Below are 21,558 nucleotides of genomic sequence, written 5' to 3'. Positions count from 1 at the left end.
AATTTTTAGAAAGATTAATAACATCGTGATAATAACTATATTTTAATTTGAAAAATAAGGTTCAATTGACATTCCTCCATTTAAACGCCGACTTTTTACTTATTTAACAGTTTAGGTTTAATTTAAAACACATGGTACATGTTTATCACTAGGTAACTGCTTTTCCATAGCCGTAAGTTCTGTTCCACTCTTCATACACGTTTAGATCCTTGCTTGACACGCTGGGTCTGACTTGCTTCAGAGCCGCCAGGAAGTCCTCCACCTGAATTGGTCGGACCTTAAAATAAATTAAAATATTTGAAAATATATAATTTATGTTGAAATTCTGACCTGGCTGGCGTGGATGTGGGTCATCTGCGTCTCAGTGATGGACCTGATGGGCCCGTAGGCGGCCTCCCTGCACAGGTCGCGCATGTCAGCGCCTGAGAATCCGTCCGCGACGCGAGCCACTCTCATCACGTCCACCTCGGAAAGGTCGCAGCTCTGCGCTGCCATCAGGTTGCGCACGATTTGCGCCCTGGCGTTCACGTCGGGCAGCGGCACGTACAGCCGCTTCACCAGACGCCGCCGCGCCGCCTCGTCCAACTCCTGAAATTTATTTGTTCAATCATCTGCTCTTTAAACGAGTACGTGTCGCGGATATTTGGCCGGTCGTTTGCCCCACCCACTATAAAAAATCAGACATGCCTGGGGGCGGTTGGTGGCGCCGACAACAAGAATTCGTTCGTCCTCGGCAGTGGCGGCGCCTTCCAGCTGCACGAGGAACTCGGTTTTGATGCGCCTTGAACTCTCGTGTTCGGAATCGCTGCGTTGGGCGAGCAACGAGTCGATCTCGTCGATGAAGATGACGGCCGGCTGGTGGCAGCGAGCGACGGCGAACAGCGCCCGCACCAGTTTCTCGCCGTCGCCCACCCACTTTGAGGTGAGGGACGACGCGCTGATGCTGAAGAAGGTGGACTTGGACTGCGACGCGATGCACTTGCCGATCAGGGTCTTCCCGGTGCCGGGCGGACCGAATAAAAGGATTCCCTTCGGAGGACCGCGCAGCCCTGCGAAGATGTCTGGACGCAGAAGGGGCCACACCACGATTTCCTAGAAAGGAAAGAAGATTTTATAAGTACAGCTTTGCGTAAAATCCTTTATTCCTCCAGTTGAAATGAGGAAAGAGGAAAAAATCCCAAATTTCGATCACTATAGGAGAAACGATAAAAAATCACGTTTTTTAACTCGGATTGGGTCGTAATTGGTCTCAAAAGAAGCGCAGATAAGTTTAGAACATTTTAACGTTGAGTTTTAAAAACTTAATTACCCAGGACCTAAGATGTACCTGAAAAAGGGTTTTTACCCTGATGTAAACTCTGAGTAAAAAATCTGGGGACCTGGGCACTTGGCTCCAGTTAACACCCATCTGATGCCTGTTCACCGTGGCTGCTCAAAAAATTCCACGGCCCATAGGAGAATGAAACTAAAAATCTAAAATTTCGACTTTAGAATTATTTCAAACACTTAAAATATTGCTAAATATTCGAAAAATAATCCGATTTTCAAAAACCAAACTCGGCCTAGTAGAACTCGTTGAGGGGAATCAAATGAGACATTTTGGAACCCCGTTGAGCCCATAGGGTCCGACCCAGGCCACGAAAACAAAAGTACGAAATGTCCAATAACAACTTTAAAAATTTATATCTCCGGTTCTATTGCACCTAGGGCGCTCTACCAATGCTAAAAATGTTTATGAATATATTCTGCGTCGATTGGGCACCCTCCAGGGTCGCGCAGAGTCAAAATCTGGCTTATTCTTAATTTTTTAATGAGCCCGATCGACCTAATCCCAACGCTAGGCACATTTTTTCGTCGCTCTCTGTCGATTTCCCAAGTTTGGCGCCTTTAAATCATAATTTAATATGCAAAAACAGGTACAGACCCCTATGGAAATAATGCCCTATCCCTTTAACTTGAAAAAAATGTAGCTGACAAAATTTTACCATGAAAAATTCGTCCCTAGAGTTAATTACAAAAACTTCCCGTCAGGAAGACTTATTGATAGAGTACCTGAATAGTGTTTTTGGCAGATTCGAGTCCAGCAATGTCGTTCCAAGTGACAGGCTTTCCAACGTCCATGATCTCGTTGCGGATCGTCTGCACCATCTCCGGCGGAATGTTTTTCAGCCGCTCGTCCACCTCGTCCTCCAGCTCCAAATCGGACCTCCTAAACATATAATTATAGGACCAGTTTAAATGGGGAATAATTCACATCACTTACGACTCGTTGTCCCCAAAGGCGGATTTGTGCGGCACAAATTTTGAACTGGCCGACGGGGGTGGCCCCCTTCTGCCCCCCAGGCTTCGCTTTTTGGGCTGTGGATCGTCCAGGACGCCACCGTCGTGTCCGTACTTTTTCACATTCTGAGCAGCCTGTGTTAAGAATTCCGGTAATAGAGATTTAGTCAACCTTTCAAAAATTTACCAATTCAACACGGGCGGTTTTGAAGGGATTGCCGGCCCCGAACTGATTTCGGCCATTCATTGGCGGCTCACTGGAAAATCCATGGCCGTTACTCGCCCTCGGCGGCTCCTCAAAGGTCCTCTGCCTTCCAGGTACACAACCAACCGGCGTCTTGGGCACAAATCCCTACAATTTTCACGATAAGAACAAATTCCTTTTTTTTTTAAAAAAAAAAAAAATACCGATTGGACGGGTTTGTAACCGCTCGTGGACGGCTCAGTGGGACAGAAACTGTTTGTCTCAGCCTCAAAACTCCTGGACTTTGGCACGAAGCCGCTGACCTTGGGCACAAAGAAGCCCCTGGGAGGCTGCTCCTCCTGCACCTTCCTCTTGGGGGCGACCCTACCCAGGTCCATTTGCTGCACCCTTTTGGCGCTGTCCGTGACCTTCTGGTGCCATGCTCGCACCTCCGCGCTGCTCCATTGCCGCCTCGCCACGTTCGAGGTCACTTTTGTCTCGGATAATGCAGATTTCCAGCTGCTTCTGTCCACTGACAGAGACAGAAATAATGTCACATTAAAATTCTCATCATGCAGAAACCACAAACCTTTGACTCCGGAGGCTTGGGCCTTGTTCAGGGCGTCCCTGACCACATTGGAAATAACTCCGTCGGCACTTTGGTAGTACCTCTTGGCCGAAAAGTCCAAAATCTCGGCCGCAAGAGCATCGTCCTTCCTGGAATTCGACTGTCACGACTTAGGAGGAATGAAAACACGGCGAATTTCTCACTTTTCGAGGCCCTTTTGGAAGTTGAGAGCGCAGACGGTGCGCAGCGCTTGCGGGGTGTTCCGGCTCTTGAACAGAATTTTATCGACCAGACTGCTAAATGCAGGGTCAGAATTTGTCGTGGGCATTGTGGCACCTGTTGTCATTACGCTAAAGCATTGTAATTCGCGAAGAAAATCGGAAAAGAGAAAATTCTTTAACACAGCAGCAGCGGCGCCAAAACAAATCAAGCAGGTGGCCGGTGAAACAGTGGTTGCAACCTAACAATAAATATTCTTCATTAGGTCTCAGCTTGAAATGTCTGATTAAATGTTTGAATCTGCATTAAATATTATGAAATAAGATAGAACAAATATTAAATATAATTTTAAGTGAGTTTTATAGAGATTACTTATGAGAGAGTCTGCGATGAAGAATTTGTTACGTTGGCGTATTCACTCCAGGAATGTGAATTTGGCAGGTAAGCGCGCGAACTGTGTTTTGGCGCTCGGGGAAAGGTTGCAAGCTCGGTTTTTCGAGAATTTTGCGAATTTTGAGATGGAACTGGTTTTGAACCGCATCGATTACTCGTTGGTAGGACCAACCTCGCGTCATACCATGAAGATTTTGCCCAATCCGGACGGGAAGGGCCTACAGAGGGTGCGATTTCTTTTATTTTAAATTTAGAATTGTAAAAATCTCATTTTTTTGCAGATTGCCATTGGTGGTCATGATGGAGTGGTCCAGATTTTCAACATCAAAAGAAGCACTTTAGTGCACAGTTTCAAATCATTGCCTGGCGCGAAGATTAACCGGCTTGAACTCGGTGGAATGAAAGGCAAGACGGAAAAATTTATACGTTGAATTATTTAAATTGATTCTTTCTCTCTCACATTCAGATCATTTGCAAGACAAAGTTTTCATCGCTGCAAATAACGAAGTGCGGGGCTACAACAAAAAGGGAAAACTTTTCCTCGCATTTGAAACGACGCTCACCGAACCCATCCAGCACATGTAAACAAATTAACAGAAATTAATTTAATTTAATATTTTATCTCATTAAAACAGGACCATAAGTGGGAGTGACCTGATGGTGGCCAGTTTCCACTCATTTCAACACTTCTTCGACTGCGTGGAAAAACTCAACGCGACCTTTGCAGACAAAATCACCGATATAATCAATATACCCTCACTCAATGCAAGTTAATTAAAAAAAATTTAAAAAAATATTAAATTTTGAGTAGAATGAAGGCGTGAGGACGGTGATTGCCTGCGAGGACCGCACCCTGCGTCTGGTCTCGGAGAAAAGGCAGGCCGTGGTTGTTGAAATTGGCAGTCGGCCGTCGTGCTTGCAGCTGGCCGACGAAGAGGATCCCCTCCACGTCCTTTTCGGCGCTCAAGACGGCAGCATCGGCCTCGTTTCCTTCGGATTGTATGAAAACTTTAAAAAAATTAAAAATAATTTTGATATTTTTTGATATATTTAGCAATGCCCAGGTGCGGTGGGTGCTGGAAGGTGGCGGCAGCGGCTGCGTCAACTGCATGGTGCACTTCGACCTGAGCGGCGACGGCCAGAAGGAGCTGATCGTTGGCCGGGACGACGGCCTCATCGAAGTCTTCGTCTATGATCCGATGCAGGAGCTGCCCGTCAAACGAGCCTCTTATGTAATTTATTTAAAAAAATAATTATGATTAATTTTTAAATTTTATTTAGGCGTGCACCGAGAGCATCATGTCCGTGCAGGCCGGCTTTGTCAGCAGCCCTGACCACCCTGAGATCATCGCCGTTACCTATACAGGTGAAATTAATTTTTTTTATTATGCCTGGACCCTAATAATATAAATCAGGGTGGTTTTTCGGCCTGACGACTGAGAGTAAAGAAAGCATCAACCTTCGCCAGGGTGACGGCCCGACAAACATGTCTTCTGAAATGCAGGAACGACTCCAACAGCTCAGGTTAAAATTTTTTAGAGAATTATTGGATTATTAAGTCATTTTTTTAGGCTGGAAATTGACGAAATTGAGCAAAAGGTTGTGCGAGAACGGGAAAAATACAAGCAAACGACGCAGACGAGGCCAGACGCCTTGTCCATTGTCCCCAAAATCGAGATCAATGAAAAGGTAACCCATAAAATAGCAAGTATTTTTAATTAATTCTGAGGTGCAGTTCACCCTGATCCCGAACGAGGCCGTATACCTGCTGTCCATCGAGGTGCAGACACCCATCGACAACGTGCTCATCCAGAGTGACACGCCACTGCGCATTCTCGACGTGGAGCGAAACTCCGCCGTCGTCAGCCACAGTGCATGCGATCCGGAGGTTGGCAACCCTGTTTGAAAGCTTAATTTGCCCAAAAATGTTCTGGAAAATTTGAAAAATATTTTTTCTTGAAGAAAAACAGAAAAATTTGATTTGTTTGCAAGCAGAAAATTTTTCATGAAAATTGTATTTGGTTGGTACCATTTAAATGGCGGCGTTTAGCACCCAATCACATCAAAACATGGTTAAATTATCTAAGAACACATCTAAAAGGATTATAATTTTATAAATTGCAAAATAGCCTTTAAAAGTGTTAGGTTGGTACTACAGAGATGGCAACGTTAAGCTCCCAATGAGAAAAATTCCCTTTCTATCATGGCGGCGTTGAGCACCCAATCAATACGAGCCAAAGTTCCATCATTTAAGCAATCTTCTAATCATCATTTATTTTAATTTTACGAAAAGCAATAATTTTTAAAAATGTTTGGTTGGTACCACCAAGATGGCGGTGTCAAGCACCCAATAAGAAAAATCCCCTTTTTATCACAGATGGGAAACCACCTGCTGGTGACCTACAGGTGTCAGGTGAACACGACGCGGCTGGAGGTGAAGGTGCAGACGACCGAGGGCCAGGCTGGCCAACTGCGCGCCTACGTGACCGTTTCGATGCAGCCCAAGTGCTGCCGGCTGATCAAGTTCGCCGTGCGGCCGCTGTCGCTGCACCAACGGAGCCACGATCTGGCCCTCGACAGGTACAAAAAGATATAAAGGACCCCTTCCCGTCCTAAAAATATTCATTTGTACAGGCCGTACAACTCCCTGAGGTTGACAGGGGCGTTCAGCCTGGCGGAGGTGCACTCGTGGATCGGAATGTGCGTGCCGGAGGTGCCGGACAAGGTGCCCATGACCAGCGAGGGCGTCCTGTCCTACAAGAATAGTTTCCTCGACACCGTCCTTCATTGCGTATACGCGTGAGTGGAGGAGAGGGGTCGCAGGGATGGTAGGGGAGGTTACACTGGTGCCAACTTAAAAATACTGCAATTTTGCCACAAATTAACATGATAACCAACTAAATTGATTTTTTTGTTGTAATTAAAGTGCAGGGCCGCCAACTTATTTAAATACATTTTGGGAAATTATGCCATTTTTGTGAATTTTGAGCGCAGGAAGGGAAAGGCCGAGTTCAAATCGGACAACATGAGCACGATAGCCGTCCTGAAAGACGTTCTGACCAAAGAAGCAACAGCCAAAAGCGTCGAACTGGACATTTCCTGCGGTACTTTGACCTTTAAAATCTTTTTCCACTCATTTTAGCCCATCTGAAATTAATATTTTAGCCCAAAAACAAATAAAAAAATTTAAAAGCAGGAGAAATAAATTAGAAATGAGAATTTTCCTTGAAAATATTTTTAAAGCTAGATTCTTTATTTACCAGAGTTTATTTCCCCTTAATAGAGATCCACCCTGAGAGCACGGCGTGGATGCTGGGGTTGGTGCACCCCCTCTTGGCCAAACAGCGGCAGTTGGGCGCCGAAAACGCGCTGTTGGCGCCGCTGCACGAGCTGCAGCAGCAGGGCGTCACGCTGCCTGCCAACTACCAAAGCATCCTCGACAGGGAGACGGAAATCGTCGAGAATATGAAGAGCCAGCCAGCCCAACTCGAACGGCTCAAATGTGAGAGCACTTTATTGCAACGTTCGGGAATTAATTAAATTAATTGCAGCGATGATCTGCGATTTGCTAGTGGACATTGGAAAATTCCGCGGGGGCAACGCTCGCGGCCGGCTGGCGCAGTTGCGAGATTTACTCGAGCAGTACACCCACCCTGACACCCTGATCGATTTTTTCCTCATGGCGTAGAGAAGAGCGAATAAAAAAGGAGAAATTTTAAAACATTACATTTTATTTTGTTTATTAGAGCTAAGTTAACCGACTATCAGCTGTATTAATATATATTATCCAGTAAACGTACTTGTAACTGCGCGCGGAGAGACTATTCGAACATCAAACGAGAGGCCAAAAGCTCGGTTTTCAAATAAAAAATTGTATATTATTAAGTCTAAACAAAACAAAAAATTAATCTCCTCAAGCGAAATGCACATTTTGTCAGAATCTCTCGGCTTGTGTGTGTGTCGAAACGAATCAGTTCTTGAGTGAGACACGGTAATAGTAACAATAATTAAATTAATTTAAGTGAGAGAAAGAGAGCTCGGAATCTAAGTAAGAACGGACAGAGACGCAAGGTTCGATCTAATTAAGGTAGGTACGTATTTCTCGGCTCTACCGCTTCAGCCTTTCCAGTCGCTGCTTGATCAGCTCCAGACTCGCCGCGTCCGTCTGCCTCGGCGGGCTCACGTTAGACTCTGTCAGCACGCTGCGCGGCAAGTTGTCCAGCAACTAAAAAATTATGTTAACAATTTTCTAGATGTGTCAATTTTGAAGGAAATAAATAATTTACCTCTGATTGGTTTCGGTTGGAGTCGCCAGCCCTGTTGTCCGTGGACTGCTCGTTTTGTCCGGCAAGCCCCGCCTTCTGCTGCAACGCCTTCAGCTTTTCTTTGTAATAGTTTGCCTTGTCGGCGGATGGCACCGCGTCTCCCGCCCCCTGCCGCAGGTACGAGCCCAACTCAGCCTCGCCATCTGGATCAAGAAATTAAATTAGATGTTCAGGGTTCCAAAAAACCGGGTCGATAAAACTCGAACCCTGATTAGAATTGATTTTTTTACCTTGGGGCGAGGAGAGTGAGCTGGCGGCCGTGCTGGACTGCCTGCTGCGCTCGAGCTCGATGCCCTTGAGCCCCTTCTCGATGTATTCCTGGAAGAATTGCGAGGCTTTCTCGAGGAAGGGCGTGATGTCCGCGTCCGGGTTGGCCCTGCGGAAGTCGTAGAGCTGCTCCAGGCCCTCATTCGTCTGGTCCTTGGAGCCGATCTTCTTGAAAATGGCTGCCAGCTGGTGGTGCGTGCTCTTCGTCAGGCGGTGCGGCGACGCAAGCTGCTGTTGTTGCTGCTGCACGTCCCTCGCTGGCTTTGCCTCGCTCGACTGTTCAAAAAAAATTTAAATTTCTAAAGGAAAAAATTAAAACTTAATCGGAAACTAACGCTGACGTATTTGTTGACTATCTTGGTGAGTTCGTAGCACGTGTCCTCCTTGCTGAGGAAGGTGAGCAGGGCGGCGCCCTTGAGCTGCACCATTGAGTGCACGAGGGTCTTGATCGTCTTCAGCGGCGTCAGGTCCTTGCGGTCCTTCCAGGTGTGGCTCGGGAAATCCTGTAAATCAATTTTTAATTACAATGTTAAGCAGATTTTTGACGCTGCTTACCTCGAGGAAGTGGTTGACCTCGCGCAGGACTGCTCTGAAGTCGAGCTGCTCCTGCCACTGCTCGATCACGCGCATCACCTTCCACAGACTCTTCATCACTAGCTCCGTGAACTTGGGAGGAGTGTTCTGATTGCTGATGCAGTCGTGAAGCATTCGAACCTGCGCCCTGAAATGTTTAATAATAAAAATAGGTTAATTCAGGACCAATGGGTGATTGGAGCAGGTTAAATTTGGTTCAAACTGCGCAGGATATTTCAAAATGGAGGCTTGTAGCGTCCACAAATTAATTAAAATAGTCTTCCATTCGTTATTTTTAATAATGACGCCCTTTTTTCCTCTTGTTAAATTAAGAGAAGGCTTACGTGACGAGTCTGGTGTGGTCGGCGTTCTCGATGATGCGGACGACGAGGGAGTTTGTGAGCCGGACGATCTGGTCCTCAGTGTTGAATCGCTCCAGCTTCTGCTCGACTAGCATCAGCAGAAGAGAGCTCATCACGTCGCGGATCACAGTCTGCGAAGCTCGGGTCGCCATTTGCTGGCTTGAGAAGATCTGAAAATAAGAGATACAAATTTTTTTAAAATGCAATCTCTCAAGCCGAAAAAAATAAGAAAATAAAATGTAAAAAATATTACATCGTTTGCCAATATTTTTATTTTTTCACACCCAATTTTCAATCAGAAATAAATTTCTCAAGAAAGCATTCTAGATATCAATGTCAAAGAAATTAATTTTGTGGAAATTTCAACCCTAAATTCAATTTCATCCCTTTAACAACAATTAACCTTGAATAATATTTATTATTATTCTTTATTAAGAATCCCCTTGGGCCCGGAAAAATCAATTTTACATTTTTATTAAATTTCGACAGCAGAAATAAATTCGTAAAAAATGGAAAAATGGTTCAATTTAAGAAAATCACACACGGACGGGCGCGCCTCACTAAGGAGCATCGATGGATACCCGAATGAGCCCCGTCGGGCCCATATGGCCTCAAAAACAAAAGTTTTAAATGTCACAGTGACTTTTTTTAATTTAAAAATTCATAGCTCAGCTGCTATGAGTCATACCGGATAAAACCAAAGTTTATCAAACTCGCCGTAAAATTCTTGGTCTTTCAGACCCTTTTGCCGCCCCCGCTTGCTATCACCGCCGCCGACGCCAACAAAATCTGCGCTATTTTTAAGTTTTTCGTTTTAATATTTTTTTTAAATTCACTTCAGGCCGGATTTTGTTTCTGATAGTTGTTACATAAATTCTTTACAACCCTCTAAATCAAACCCTATAGTATTCAATGAATTTGTGGTATCTGTCTCATTTATAGAGCTCTAATTTGAGTAATTTGTTCTTTTTCTTCACCTAAAAGCTATTTCACACAAAACAGACCCAAAAATTACTTTAAGGGTTGATTTAGAGAGTTGTGACGGGGTTGCAGGACAAATTTAACATACTGAACCCACAAAATCCGGGATTGAAATTGTAGAAAAGGACAAACTTTATCACTCAAGATTCACTATCACAGGAATGGATAACAAAGTTATTCTTACGGATCGGAGGATGGCGATGAGAAGTGTGTAGTTGACGCTCATGATCTGCAGGTCGTGCGTGTCTGTGGTGGCCTTCTGCAGCACCTGCAGCTGGTTGTTGACGGCGACGAGCAGCTGGTCGGTGAGCGTGACCAGAGACTTGCCGCTCGCCTCGCGCCGCATCATCGTGTCCACCTCGCGGCACGCCTCGATGCTGCGCTCCAGCTTGTGGTTGCACAGCCGCCCGATGTGCAGCTCAATCGTGGCCGTCACCGCAGACGACGGCGACGTCGACACGTGCTTTGTCGCCCTACAAAATCAGACATTTAAATTAATTAAGAGACAATTTTTTTCTATAAAAACAAAAAATCTCTAAAAATTGAAAAAAAGGATGATATTAAAAATTAATTCTGTTAGCGTATATTTTTAATTTGTACACTCTTTCCTACACAATTTTCAATCAGAAATAAATTTCTTTGGACAAAATTGATTCTTAATTCTAGAAATCGATGACGAAGAAATTGAACTTTGTGGAAATTCCAGCCATTAATTCAATTTCATCCCTTTAAAAATTACAACCCCTCAATAAAAAGTGGCTTCCACCCCTTTGGCACAAGAAAAATCCGTGTCACGTTTTTTCAAAAAATTCGATCTTTTCAAAAAATCAGCCGAAGAAAATTTAATTAATTTAATTTTAATAATTTATTAATTTTTAAGGAAGGAAACGCACTCGAGCTTTGGCAGTCTGACGTCTGTCGTGATGTCCTCCATGTCCATTTTGAGCAGCTGCGGCGCCTTGACTGACGGTCCATTTTCCATTTCCCCGAGCAGGTCGTAGTCCAGGCGGAAAGCGGCCGAAATCGGACGCTGCCGCTGCTGCGGCGGATTTGGCCTGCGAATGACAAAATCAAACAACAATTAAAAATTTGTCATCTTAAAAGAGAGCTCAGAAAAAACAGTTAATGAACAAAACAACCTGCAAGTCGGCAAAATCAGCACACAGTTTGGTTAGTAATTTGTCACAAAAGGCTCTCACGCAAGGCCTAGGATTTATTTTCCTAGGGATAAGCGAGAGATGCGCAGAAAACTGCATTCAAACGCCTGACAGGAATAAGAGGGAAAATCAGTCAAAACACACTCAGCAGGGACCAAAATCGAATTTCCATTTCTTAGAGGTTCGCTCTTTCTTCTAGATTTGAGAATAACAGAAAATCTTTTTTAAATTAGAATTGAAGTGAATTTTTGGGTAGGATCTAAGCTAGGTGGGTCCGCTGTTACAAGAGGTTTGGCCTTCTTTTAGTTACCCCGCTGTGATTCAATCACAAAAACGGAAATAAGTTGTTCGTTGGTGCCGAGGGTAAACAAACAAAATTATCAAAAAATCGCTGTAATTCTCCTATGGACCGGAAAAATTTCAAACTCAGATTCCCATTATTGGTTATCAATTAGAAGAAAATAGGGCAGTAGTCGAGGCGGAATTAAAATTAGAAAAATAAAAAAAAAATGATTACCAATGATATTCTTAAGAGACAAACGAAAAAATCACGCTTATTAATTTTAAAATTCTATTGTCTCCTCAATTAGTCTCAAAAGAAACGCAAATAAATTTCAAACAATTTAACTCAGAGGTTTCGAAGCTAAATTACCCTGGACCTGAGCTGTGCCTGGAAAAGGGTTTTTACCCTGATATAAACCCTGAGAAAAACAATCTGGGAACCTGGCCGCTCAGCTCAGGTCAACACCCATTCAATGCCTGTTCACCATGGCTGTTCAAAAAAATTCCAGAGCCCATAGGAGAATTAAGCTAAAAATCCAAAATTTCCACTTTTGAATTACTTCAAGCATTAAAAAATTGCTAAAAATTCGAAAAATAGTCAAATTTTCAAAAACCAAACTCGGCTTAGCAGAACTCGTCAAGGAGCATCGAATGAGACGTGTTGTAGCCCCGTGGGGCCCATAGGGTCCAACCCAGGCTCCGCAAACAAAGGTCAGAAATGCCCGAAATGGCGTTTTATCAACTTTAAAAATTTCTATCTCCGGTTCTATTGCACCTAGGGCGCTCTACTAATGCTCAAAATATTTATATTGAAATTCTGCGTCGATTGGGAACCATCACGGACCGCATCCACCCCCCGCCAGCCTCCGGGACAGTGCGAAAAGTAAAAATGTTGGTTTAGTGTTTTTTTTTTTAATTTTTCTTTCGGCCTAAACGACCTAATTCCGGATTTCCTGTCTTGATTCTACTTTTTCCGATACTTTTTCACGCAAAGATAAGGACAGGACCCTATGGGGATGCCAGACTAGGCTTTTTGAAGCATATATTGAGGTACACCAAAACCTATTTAATTTTAAATTCTGCTCTTCTCCAAATTTGCCTAAAGACCTTCTCCCTTCAACATGAGGAAGTGAATTACTCAAATAAAGTAAAAATCACATTGACCCTGTGTTTGAGTGAAAGTAAAAAATGTCCGGATTAATTTAAAATTTAATCAACGCCAGGTTAGTGAGGGGAAAATCAGAGGTGCCAAACAGAACAACCCTAGTCGGAGGACCGACTTGGCGGAGACGGCGTCACGGAAGCGCTGCATCTGGTCCCAGTTGTGGGGGTAGTCGTTCGCTGGGCCCGAGTCGCTCGAGAGCACGATCTCCTCGGGGCTGGACTCGCGACTCGGCCCGGACGACGAGCTGCGGACAACAACGCACTCATGGTCACTTGAGCACTCGGAGCGGTTTCCTATCGGGCTCGACGACGCCAACGGGCCCCGCGGCAACGCAGAGGCCGCCGGCAGCACCGTCTGGTTGGCCTCGTTGCAGAAGGGCGCCAACAAACTGCTTTCCGCCTGATCGCAAATAACGCTGCTCGCGGGATGCGTGAAAATTTGTTTTTCCTTTGACCCACCACCACCAAATTAATAAAGGAAAGAGGCGACATGTGTGGTGTTAACTCCATTTTATAACTATGAAAATAATTTTTAAATTGAATTAAAAAATTCAAATCTGAAGGTGGAATTAGCGTTGCATTTTTTTTACCAATTTCTTGAGTAAGAAATGAATTATTTTCCATATTTCCCCACTGAAAATCTAAAATTTGTGGTCGGAATGGTCAATATTTCCTCTACTGAGCAGATTTTTATTTTCTTTTAAAAAATTGCTGCCTCAATTTCTTCAAGAATTTCTCTTTTTTTTAATTTTTAATTTTTCAAGTCGAGGCTATGAGCTAATATTTAGAAAAATTATTCAAATTCGTGGTACAAAAATTGTCTGCATGAAACTGGTAAAAATTGAAACAAATATAAATCGCTTTTTGCCACTGCACTGCATTAAATAAAATACAGGTTTTTGAAAACCTGGGTGACTGAACAAAAGAATGGAAGCCATGGTTCGTTTTAATTTAAATAAAAATAATATTTGTGGTGACTTTAGAATGTATGGTATCCTCCCGATTAATTAAAAAGCTGGCAAATGATTTGTAACCTTTACAAACAAGTAAGAAATGCAGTAAAATATCCTGAAATTTTTAAAAATGTGTAACATGACCTGAAAATGAGTTTGTTGAGCCTAGGAAGAAGAAATGAAATAAAAGGCTCACCTGTACGTGGGCACGGGCGCGTCTTCCGGCTCGGAGTAGCGCTCGGCCACCTCCTGGGCCACGGCATTCGGCCGCACCGCCTTGGTTGGCCTGCTAGCCGCCTCCTCAGCTGTCTTGATCACCGGCCTGGTCTTGCTCGCCCTCTTGATCCGCTCCAACAGCAAAGACCGGTCTTTTTCAGAGATCTGATTGGAAATAGGAAATAATTAATTGAACAAAACTCAAACACTTATTTTCTAAAGAATGTCACCTGTCCAATCATATTGAAGACGCGTTCGCCCTCCTGGTGCCAGGCCATGACGATGCAGTTGAGTGCTGCCGTGCGCACCGAGTTGTCTCTGTCCGAGATCTGCTTGGCAATCTCCTTGAGAGCGGCTGCCGGAGTCGGTTGGCTCACGCTGATGCCGTAGTTGTCGATCAGCAGGCCCAATTCCTCGAGGCACTCGGTCCGCTGGCGCGAGTTCTTCGACTTGAGCCCCTCCATCACGTAGGAGAAGAGCCGGCTGCACGGGTAGATCAGCGTGATCTGCTGCATGATGTTCTTCACGCTGTTTCTCACAGAGTCTTTCGGATCACCCGACTAAAAAAAATATTAAAGATGTGATATTTAAAATCAAAAAAGTGCCAAAAAAATCCAATTTATACGAATTTTACCAGTTACGCAAGCAAAAGGAAATTAATTGCTTCCTGGGTGAGAAGAATTATGATAATTTAATAGTGAGGAGAAAAAAATAGTAGTTTTGAGGCTTGGAACCTTGGAAGGCATTTTTTATTTTTTCAAAAATTGCAAATTTTAGATAGGGCCTTGTTAAAATTCACCATTTGATAGTCGCGTAAAAACTACCAAAATTCAGGAAGCTGATCAAATTTCCAGTTTTTTTCCTATAGAAAAAATCAATCTAAAAAAAATATTTTCGCGCAAAATTCGTTTAAAACTTTGAACTGGCCATCATAAATAATTTATTTTTGGGAAAATTAAAATAACCAAAATTAAGATAATTTATTCAAAAATCATCTCAGGAAAATTTAACTTAATAAAGGAAAAATAAGAATAGCCCTGACAAACCTTCAAGATAAGGTAGGGGATGAAGGAGGCGGCCTCAATCTCAGGCATGTTGTAGCCGTCCTCGGCGAGCATGGCGAACACGGTGAGCAGGTATTCAAGCCCTTTAAGCAGCACCGACGGGTTGGTGTCAAAGAAGCGGAGCGTCAGCCACTTGAGGATAAGGTCCAGGTTGCTGACCGTGGCTTGGGGGTTGACCGAGAGGAAGTCGCTCAGTGACTCGATTGCCTTCAGGTGGAATTTGAAGTCGGCGTGGAACATCTTGTCCGTCAGGGACTTGTTGACGGCCGCCGTCGCCATCTGCTCCTTCAGCTGGTCAACGAATTCATCGCGCGGCAACGTGAAGTTCCACTTCAAAACCTGTAAAAAATCACTTAGTCGTTTTTCCTGACAAATCTGTCGTTGCCTGATGTTTATTTGTATCATATTTGAAGACGTCGTTAAGGTAATGAGAATTTAACTATTCATAATGGTCAGAAAATTATAAAAAAAAACAGCTGAACATATAATAATTACATTTGATGCAGTTGAAATGACTTTATTACCAAAAAATATAAATAAATAATAAAAACATGTCAACTTAAAATTAATTTCCTAGGTTAACAGCAAAATTTCAAATGATACCCTGAGTTTCTGCTCATCGGCCATTCGCTGTGTCTTCAAATTGTTGACTTGCAGCAACGGGGACAGGTCCTGCTCCTCCTCCTTCTTGCTTCGGCTCGCCCCTGGCTTTGGAATTGACTGGGAAAATTAATCATTAAATTAATGAGAGGTTTTTTAATTAAAAAACCTCATTACTTTTGATTTGGTGATGGTGTTTGTGTTGACTTTGGTAGGGGCGGCCACAGGCGGCGGCGCCGTTTTCTTCCCAGGCCCGGACGCTTTGGCCGATGACTTAGTGGCCGCGGGAGCAGGCTTGGCGGGCAGGTTGGCCCTCGCCTTCTCCAGCATTGTCGTCACGGCCGTCTTGCTCACAGCCTGCAAATAATTTAAAAGTTAAACATGATATCCAGAAATTTATTGCTTACCGAGAGTTTTTGGGTTTGTCGGACCATGGGCTCGTAGCCGGTGTGGATCATCATGGGCAGGATGGCGTCCTGCGCATTCTTCCTCACGTCGGCATTCCTGTCCTCGACGCACGCCAGCAGGTGCGGCACACAAGCGATCAGCTCCTCTTTTGGAATCCTCTTGGCTGCTCGAAAAAAAGGTGGAAATTGAATTATTAGGATTAAAATGACTAAATTGTCGTACCATTGGTCAAGCTCTCGGCCATCCACTGGAAGAGTTCAGCCTTGAGGAAGGGGTTGCCCGTCTTGAGAGCGTCGGCGATCATTTCGCCCTCGTAGAACTCTTTCAAGCCGCTTTGCTCGGCCCAAGCCTTAATGCATTCCACCGCCAGGGCGCGGATCTGCGTCTGAAACGAAAACACAGAAAATTAGGACATCTTTGATGCTCTTCAAGATTAAATTAAATGTATATGGTAAGAATACATTTTCCAGACTGCACTTTATCAATTAGAAGAGGATAGGACAGTAACTGTGGCAGAGTTAAAAATTAAAAATACGACCCAGACCCCAAAAACAAAAGTTTGAAGAGTCCGAAATGGCGTTTTTTTTTCAACTTTAAAAATGTATATCTCCAGTTCTGTGTATTACACCTGCAATGTTCTACCAATGCTCAAAATGTACCTCGTAAATTTCTGCGTCAAATGGGAACCAACGCCACCCCGCTGACCTTTGGGGCATCGCAAAAAGTAAAAAAATCAGTTTTATATATTTTCTTAATTTTTCTATGGGCTCTATCGACCTAAAGATAGGGAACTCTTTTACTAAGAGCTCTAAAATCAATAAAAAATACCAAATTTAGATCAAGTTCATCAAAGCTGTTCCCTTTCGACCAATAACAATCACATTTTAATTTTTCCCATGTCAAAAATAAATATTTCCGTGCACAATCCCTAAAATAAATTAATTTCAGCCAACAAATAATTTAAAATATTGTTAAATCATAAATTTCAAATGGATTTTACCTTGCTGTCACCAAGGGCCTGGAACATAGCTGGAGCGAGGGTGCGCACATGCTGCTTGGTGTGGTTGCCAAGCCGGTCTGCCAGCTGACGGCAAAGCCCAAGCGTCGTCTGGCAAATGATCTTGTTGCTGTCGGTGATGCGCTTGGCCAGCGCGGAGGGCAACTCGCCCAAATTGGCGGTAAGGTGCGCGTTGGCCGTCACCACGGCGCTAATCTTCTGCAGCGCCTCGTCGCGCATTTTCCAGTTGGTGTCCGAAAGCTGCGCGATCAGCGTCTCCGTGAGCTGGTCACTGATGTCGGCGCGAGGAAGCAGCTCTTGGAAACGGTCCTGCTCGTTGCTGCCGTCGTCTTCCACGCTTTCCGAGTTGTCCTCGCCCGTTGACACGGTCATGCCCTTGCTCGGAGTAGGAGGACGCTGGCCTTCCAACTGAAATAGGGGTGATTTAATAAAAAATTAATCAACATGATTGACAAAAAATGACATACTTTGTCAAACTCAGCGTTGATCTGCTGGACGATGGCTGGTTTTTCGGACTCCATGACTCGACGCAGCGGATCTCCCATGTAGAGGTACAGAGTGCCGAGAAGCGAGATTGCAGACGTCCTCACCGCCACATTGGTCGAGGCCAGCGCCTTTCGAATGTTGTCCAGCACAGGCTTCGGCTGGATCCTGCAAAACCAAACAAAATTAGTAATATTTATATAAAAATATTCACCTTTTTCATTTCTTACGCGAATCCAAAGTCTTTTAGAGCGTTGGAGAGCCAGCCCATGGCCTCCTGCTGCACCTTCGGGCTCTTCTGGTTGAAGGCGAGGGTGAGCACCTCGACGGCGACATAGTCGAGTTTCAGAGTTTCAGCCATGGCAGTGAGTGCGTCTGCTGCGGCGGTGCCCACCTTGGCGTCGCCGAGTTTCTCAGCCACGTCCTGCAGGCAGAAGTTTGCGCACGTCCGACTGAACTTGCTGCTTTCTGCGATTGTCTTCACCACGTCCAGCTTCACCTTCATCACCTGAGACAACAATTTTAAATGTTGGAAAAGAAGACAGGCTGTTAACGTAGCTTTTTCGTTGAAAATTATATTTTTAATATATTGTGAGCGTGAAACCGAAATTCTATTATTTTTAATGCAAAAATCCAAACCTGGAAATTGCCATCCTTGAGGCCAGGCTTGCGTGCCAGCGTCCTGACGAGCACCTGAGCGGGCAGGTCTGCCTTTTCCTTGCAGGCGACGAGCTGGAGGTACTGCTCAGCGGCGGCGAGACGCGTCTTCCAGTTGGCGTCAACCAGCTCTGTGAGCAGTGTCGGCGGCTCTATCAGCTCAGCAGCAGCAGCCTCCACCTCCTCATCGGCCATTTCGCGCTCCGTGTTGGCCACCTCCTTTGGTGCAGCCGCCTTTTTGGCCGCAGGACGAACCGCTTTGGATGCTGGAGCCTTTTTGGCCGGTGCCGAGGCTGGCTTTCGGGCAGGAGGAGCTGCAGCCTTGGGAGCCTCTTTCGGCTTTGGAGCGGCAGCGGCCGCCGGACGCTTGCCCACCTTGGCCGTGATGACCGCCTTGTCGCAGCACTCCTTGATTTTCTGCAGCTTGATGTTCTCAATGTCCCCGATGAACGGCATGATCGCCTTCTCGCTGACCAGTTTCATCGCTGTCCCCAGGGCCTCAGCAGCACTTTCACGCACCCCGGCGTCTGTGAAGAACAAACAGTGAATATTTTTAATTTTATTTAATTATGCTTTAACTCACCAGGATCGTTGAGACACTTTAGCATCAGCGGCACATAAGCCTTCAGCATCTTTTTGTCCAGCATTTGCGGCGTGCACTTTGTAAAGTACCTGGCCAGGAAGGACATTGTCTCTGCCTTCACCGATGGATTCTTGTTTTTTTCTATGGCCTCTGTTATATCTTCCAGCATCGCTTCCAGTGTCAACTGAAAGATTATTTAATTTTTAAAGAATAAGCAATCAAACAAGTGGAATATTTTCCATCTTCAAAGTGCCTAAAAATCAAATTTAACTGGTTAAACCCTTTTTTAGTAAACAATACCATTTTGGTGCATCAATTTCTCCAAAAAATTATCTCTGACAATTTTTCAAGTCGCGGTCATGAGCTTTTAATTAGAAAATTATTAAAAATAAAATATTGCCTGCAAGAAACTGGTAAAAATTCATCATTCTACTTTAACAGGAATGCAAAAAAAACTCACATTTTGGGAGACGGCGTCGATGGCATCGCGCATGGCAGTGACGACGTTCTGCTTTTTCTCCTTGAATTTCTCGAGCACGCTGGAGACACAGGCAGACGCGTAGGTCTGGAACTTCTTCTTGAGTCCGTTGGCGAGTGCGGCGAGACACTTTCCAGCCAGCGCCACGATCATCACGTTTGAGTCTTTATTGATGATCTTCTTAAGGGCGCGCACCAGCTCGCCGTAATCGCCAGCCTCCAGTTTGGGGTTCTGCAGCAGCTTGTCCAGCTCGTCCATCGCCTCTTTCCTCTCCTGCCACTTCTTTGCCTCGAGCTTCTCGTAAAAGTCCTTGGGCAGCTTGGACAGAATGTCCACGGGGTCTATCAAATCGAGCGGATCGATGGGTGGAGCGGCCTCTTCCTCCTCTTCGGCCGCATCTTCGCCGTCGACCTCATCAGCTGCGGCGGCCGCCTGCTGCCGCTGCTGCTGTGAACGCAGGTAGCGTTTGGCAACGGCTTTCTCGCCAGAAACCTTTTCAAACTCCGCTTCCAACTCCGTCACCTGGGGAAAAAATTCAATATTATTGATTAAAAGCACTTAAACATTTTTAAACGGTTGAGTATTTAAACAGAGATAAGGATTTAATTTATTTTGTCACAAACACTGACCTGGACGGGCTTCAAGTGGCTGAGTTGAGGCTTGATGCCGTCACCGACCCATCGGTAGGTCTCAACGATCAGCGCTTTTCCCTCGTCTCGGACGATTTTGTCCCTGTGATCCAGCAGTTTTGGAAATTCCTTAATTAGGGGCTTCACTGTAATCACCTTGTGGCTAAACTCACTAAATTTAAAACACTAATTAATTTCTAAATACTCATAACGCTAAAAAACACATTACTTCAAGGCCATACTAGCTGTATTAATACAGGCAGCCACGACTTTCGGGTTCTTCTGCTCGAACCCTTTGATCAGCTCGTCCATGACAGCATCCTGCTTCTCAATCTCGATGTACATGAGGGCCACCTGCTGCGCCAGCTCCTTGGTCTTGGCCTTCGGAGCACCGAGACACTTGCTTACAATATTGGACATGACCTCGCCAACAGTCCTACAAACAATAACCTTTTAGTGTCAAATCCATTAAATAAAATGGACAAGGTATCACCTGCCGGCGGGGCCTGCGTTCTCTACGTAGGCCAGAAGCGCTTCCAGACCCTTTTCCTGGGCTGCGGCATTGCTGTCGGCCGCGAATTTCTTCATAATTCCTAGATACTTGTTCCATTCTGGGGCTTTTTCGTCTGGAATCTGTCGAAACAGCTTGGCCGCCTCCTCGTAGCCGTGCACGCGAGCTTTCCAGGACTACAGGAGAAATATTTATTAATTAAGGGTTGAAAAAATAAAATATTTTTGTTTTTTAAAAAAAAAGATTTATATCAGTTAAATTACCTTGTGGACGCATTGCTCGTCAACGGGCAATTTGGTGAATTCGGTGTCTTCTTCCATTTTGCGTTGTGGTTTATTTTCTCTGTAATGATAAAATGAAAGATTCAGATTATGCGTGTTATGCGGAAAATCCAATCAGATCTCGCTCGCCCACACAACGCAGGTGCGATTTCGGCGGTTGCCCGACCGCCACGGCCGACGCGGATGGCGGCAGGGCCGACCTGCCCGCGTGCCGAATGTCGAAAACAATCGGCACCGCGCGTCGTGACTCACGCCAATGCGGAAATTAGAAAATCGTTAAGCTTTTGTGGTCGTATGCAGAGCGAGCCAGCCTTGATCCATTTGCGGCAGAGGGTGGAGGCGGCTGCCCGACGGCCCTACGTTCCCGACGGCCCGCCCGAATCGCTCACCTGATTTAATGGTGCATCCGGCAGGGCTTGGTCAGCAGCGCAGATCGCGGTTTCGGTCGCTGAAGACTCGTTCTCTTCTTCGTTCGCAATGGGCACCGTATATTTTCGTTGTTCGTTCTCCGTTCTGCCTCTGCGCTGATTCAGAGGACTAGACAGTGGGAGTAACTCGTCACGACGCCATCTTGCCTAGACCGTTGAGCATGGAGTTTACATGAGATTTTGATTGTTAAGATGGCGTCTGCACTGCTCCTAAAAGGTGTTACTCACACCGCCTGGTTGCGGTAAGCGCGCCAACTTGAGCTAACGATCTCTCAATTCAAAAATGCATAATGCGGTTGTGACTCATTTCAATGTTATATCGAGTTTACAAGTAAAAAAGCTGAATTTTCCGATGAAATTCTGGGAAATTCATTTGAATTTATTAATTTTACTAAAAAGAAGTGTCAACAAATTGAAACAATCATGAAATTCTCATAATTTCGGCGAATTTTGACAGGTAGTCGCTTGCAGCTGTCGCCGTCAGATGGCTCTCA

General features: G+C 44.9%; 3 protein-coding genes across 4 annotated transcripts; 1 reads left to right on the top strand and 2 right to left on the bottom strand.

The window, feature by feature from the left end:
- Window positions 1-103: 103 nt before the first annotated feature.
- Window positions 104-3,464, bottom strand: Fign (Fidgetin). Its single transcript, XM_065477011.1, has 9 exons — window positions 3,236-3,464; window positions 3,054-3,181; window positions 2,689-2,996; window positions 2,468-2,632; window positions 2,264-2,415; window positions 2,053-2,209; window positions 688-1,092; window positions 331-588; window positions 104-277 (listed from the first exon to the last, which is right to left on the bottom strand). The coding sequence occupies exons 1-9, from the start codon at window positions 3,376-3,378 to the stop codon at window positions 149-151; spliced, it is 1,845 nt and encodes a 614-aa protein (XP_065333083.1). The 5' UTR covers window positions 3,379-3,464; the 3' UTR covers window positions 104-148.
- Window positions 3,465-3,661: 197 nt separating this feature from the next.
- LOC135934985 (Bardet-Biedl syndrome 7 protein homolog) lies at window positions 3,662-7,370 on the top strand. The gene is made up of 15 exons (XM_065477015.1): window positions 3,662-3,871; window positions 3,926-4,049; window positions 4,111-4,225; window positions 4,280-4,409; window positions 4,456-4,643; window positions 4,699-4,876; window positions 4,926-5,010; window positions 5,060-5,168; window positions 5,216-5,333; window positions 5,380-5,532; window positions 6,022-6,224; window positions 6,279-6,443; window positions 6,639-6,748; window positions 6,928-7,146; window positions 7,196-7,370. Exons 1-15 carry the CDS (start codon window positions 3,770-3,772, stop codon window positions 7,330-7,332), a joined length of 2,136 nt encoding a protein of 711 aa, XP_065333087.1. The 5' UTR covers window positions 3,662-3,769; the 3' UTR covers window positions 7,333-7,370.
- On the bottom strand, window positions 7,358-21,191 carry msps (msps cytoskeleton-associated protein 5). Of its 2 annotated transcripts, XM_065477009.1 has the most exons (27): window positions 21,026-21,191; window positions 20,619-20,697; window positions 20,338-20,531; window positions 20,074-20,280; window positions 19,845-20,016; window positions 19,198-19,737; window positions 18,738-18,921; window positions 18,137-18,681; window positions 17,728-18,005; window positions 17,482-17,665; window positions 16,997-17,422; window positions 16,219-16,381; window positions 15,996-16,159; window positions 15,766-15,945; window positions 15,592-15,708; window positions 14,971-15,327; window positions 14,155-14,484; window positions 13,905-14,089; window positions 12,854-13,000; window positions 11,046-11,207; window positions 10,337-10,625; window positions 9,154-9,341; window positions 8,792-8,957; window positions 8,572-8,739; window positions 8,200-8,512; window positions 7,931-8,112; window positions 7,358-7,869 (listed from the first exon to the last, which is right to left on the bottom strand). In XM_065477009.1, exons 2-27 carry the CDS (start codon window positions 20,673-20,675, stop codon window positions 7,753-7,755), a joined length of 6,015 nt encoding a protein of 2,004 aa, XP_065333081.1. In that variant the 5' UTR covers window positions 20,676-20,697; window positions 21,026-21,191; the 3' UTR covers window positions 7,358-7,752. The 2 variants fall into 2 exon arrangements, with proteins under 2 accessions (XP_065333081.1, XP_065333082.1); XM_065477010.1 differs by lacking the exon at window positions 12,854-13,000.
- Window positions 21,192-21,558: the final 367 nt, after the last annotated feature.

Source organism: Cloeon dipterum, chromosome 2, assembly GCF_949628265.1.
Source record: "Cloeon dipterum chromosome 2, ieCloDipt1.1, whole genome shotgun sequence".
Lineage (NCBI taxonomy): Eukaryota > Metazoa > Arthropoda > Insecta > Ephemeroptera > Baetidae > Cloeon > Cloeon dipterum.
Note: the sequence above shows the minus strand (reverse complement) of the source record. Positions and strands in the feature narration are given on the sequence as shown.

Excerpts from the sequence above, each read along its gene's own strand:
- LOC135934985 (XM_065477015.1), top strand. The coding sequence starts at position 3,770 with ATGGAACTGGTTTTGAACCGCATCGATTACTCGTTGGTAGGACCAACC. Across the intron at positions 4,226-4,279 it reads ACCGAACCCATCCAGCACAT|GACCATAAGTGGGAGTGACC; the intron begins GTAAACAAATTA and ends TCATTAAAACAG. Across the intron at positions 5,533-6,021 it reads ACAGTGCATGCGATCCGGAG|ATGGGAAACCACCTGCTGGT; the intron begins GTTGGCAACCCT and ends TTTTTATCACAG.
- msps (XM_065477009.1), bottom strand. The coding sequence starts at position 20,675 with ATGGAAGAAGACACCGAATTCACCAAATTGCCCGTTGACGAGCAATGC. Across the intron at positions 20,281-20,337 it reads AACGCAGGCCCCGCCGGCAG|GACTGTTGGCGAGGTCATGT; the intron begins GTGATACCTTGT and ends TATTGTTTGTAG. Across the intron at positions 14,485-14,970 it reads TCCCCTACCTTATCTTGAAG|TCGGGTGATCCGAAAGACTC; the intron begins GTTTGTCAGGGC and ends TATTTTTTTTAG.
- Fign (XM_065477011.1), bottom strand. The coding sequence starts at position 3,378 with ATGACAACAGGTGCCACAATGCCCACGACAAATTCTGACCCTGCATTT. Across the intron at positions 3,182-3,235 it reads TTCCAAAAGGGCCTCGAAAA|GAAGGACGATGCTCTTGCGG; the intron begins GTGAGAAATTCG and ends GTCGAATTCCAG. Across the intron at positions 2,633-2,688 it reads GTTACAAACCCGTCCAATCG|GGATTTGTGCCCAAGACGCC; the intron begins GTATTTTTTTTT and ends TGAAAATTGTAG.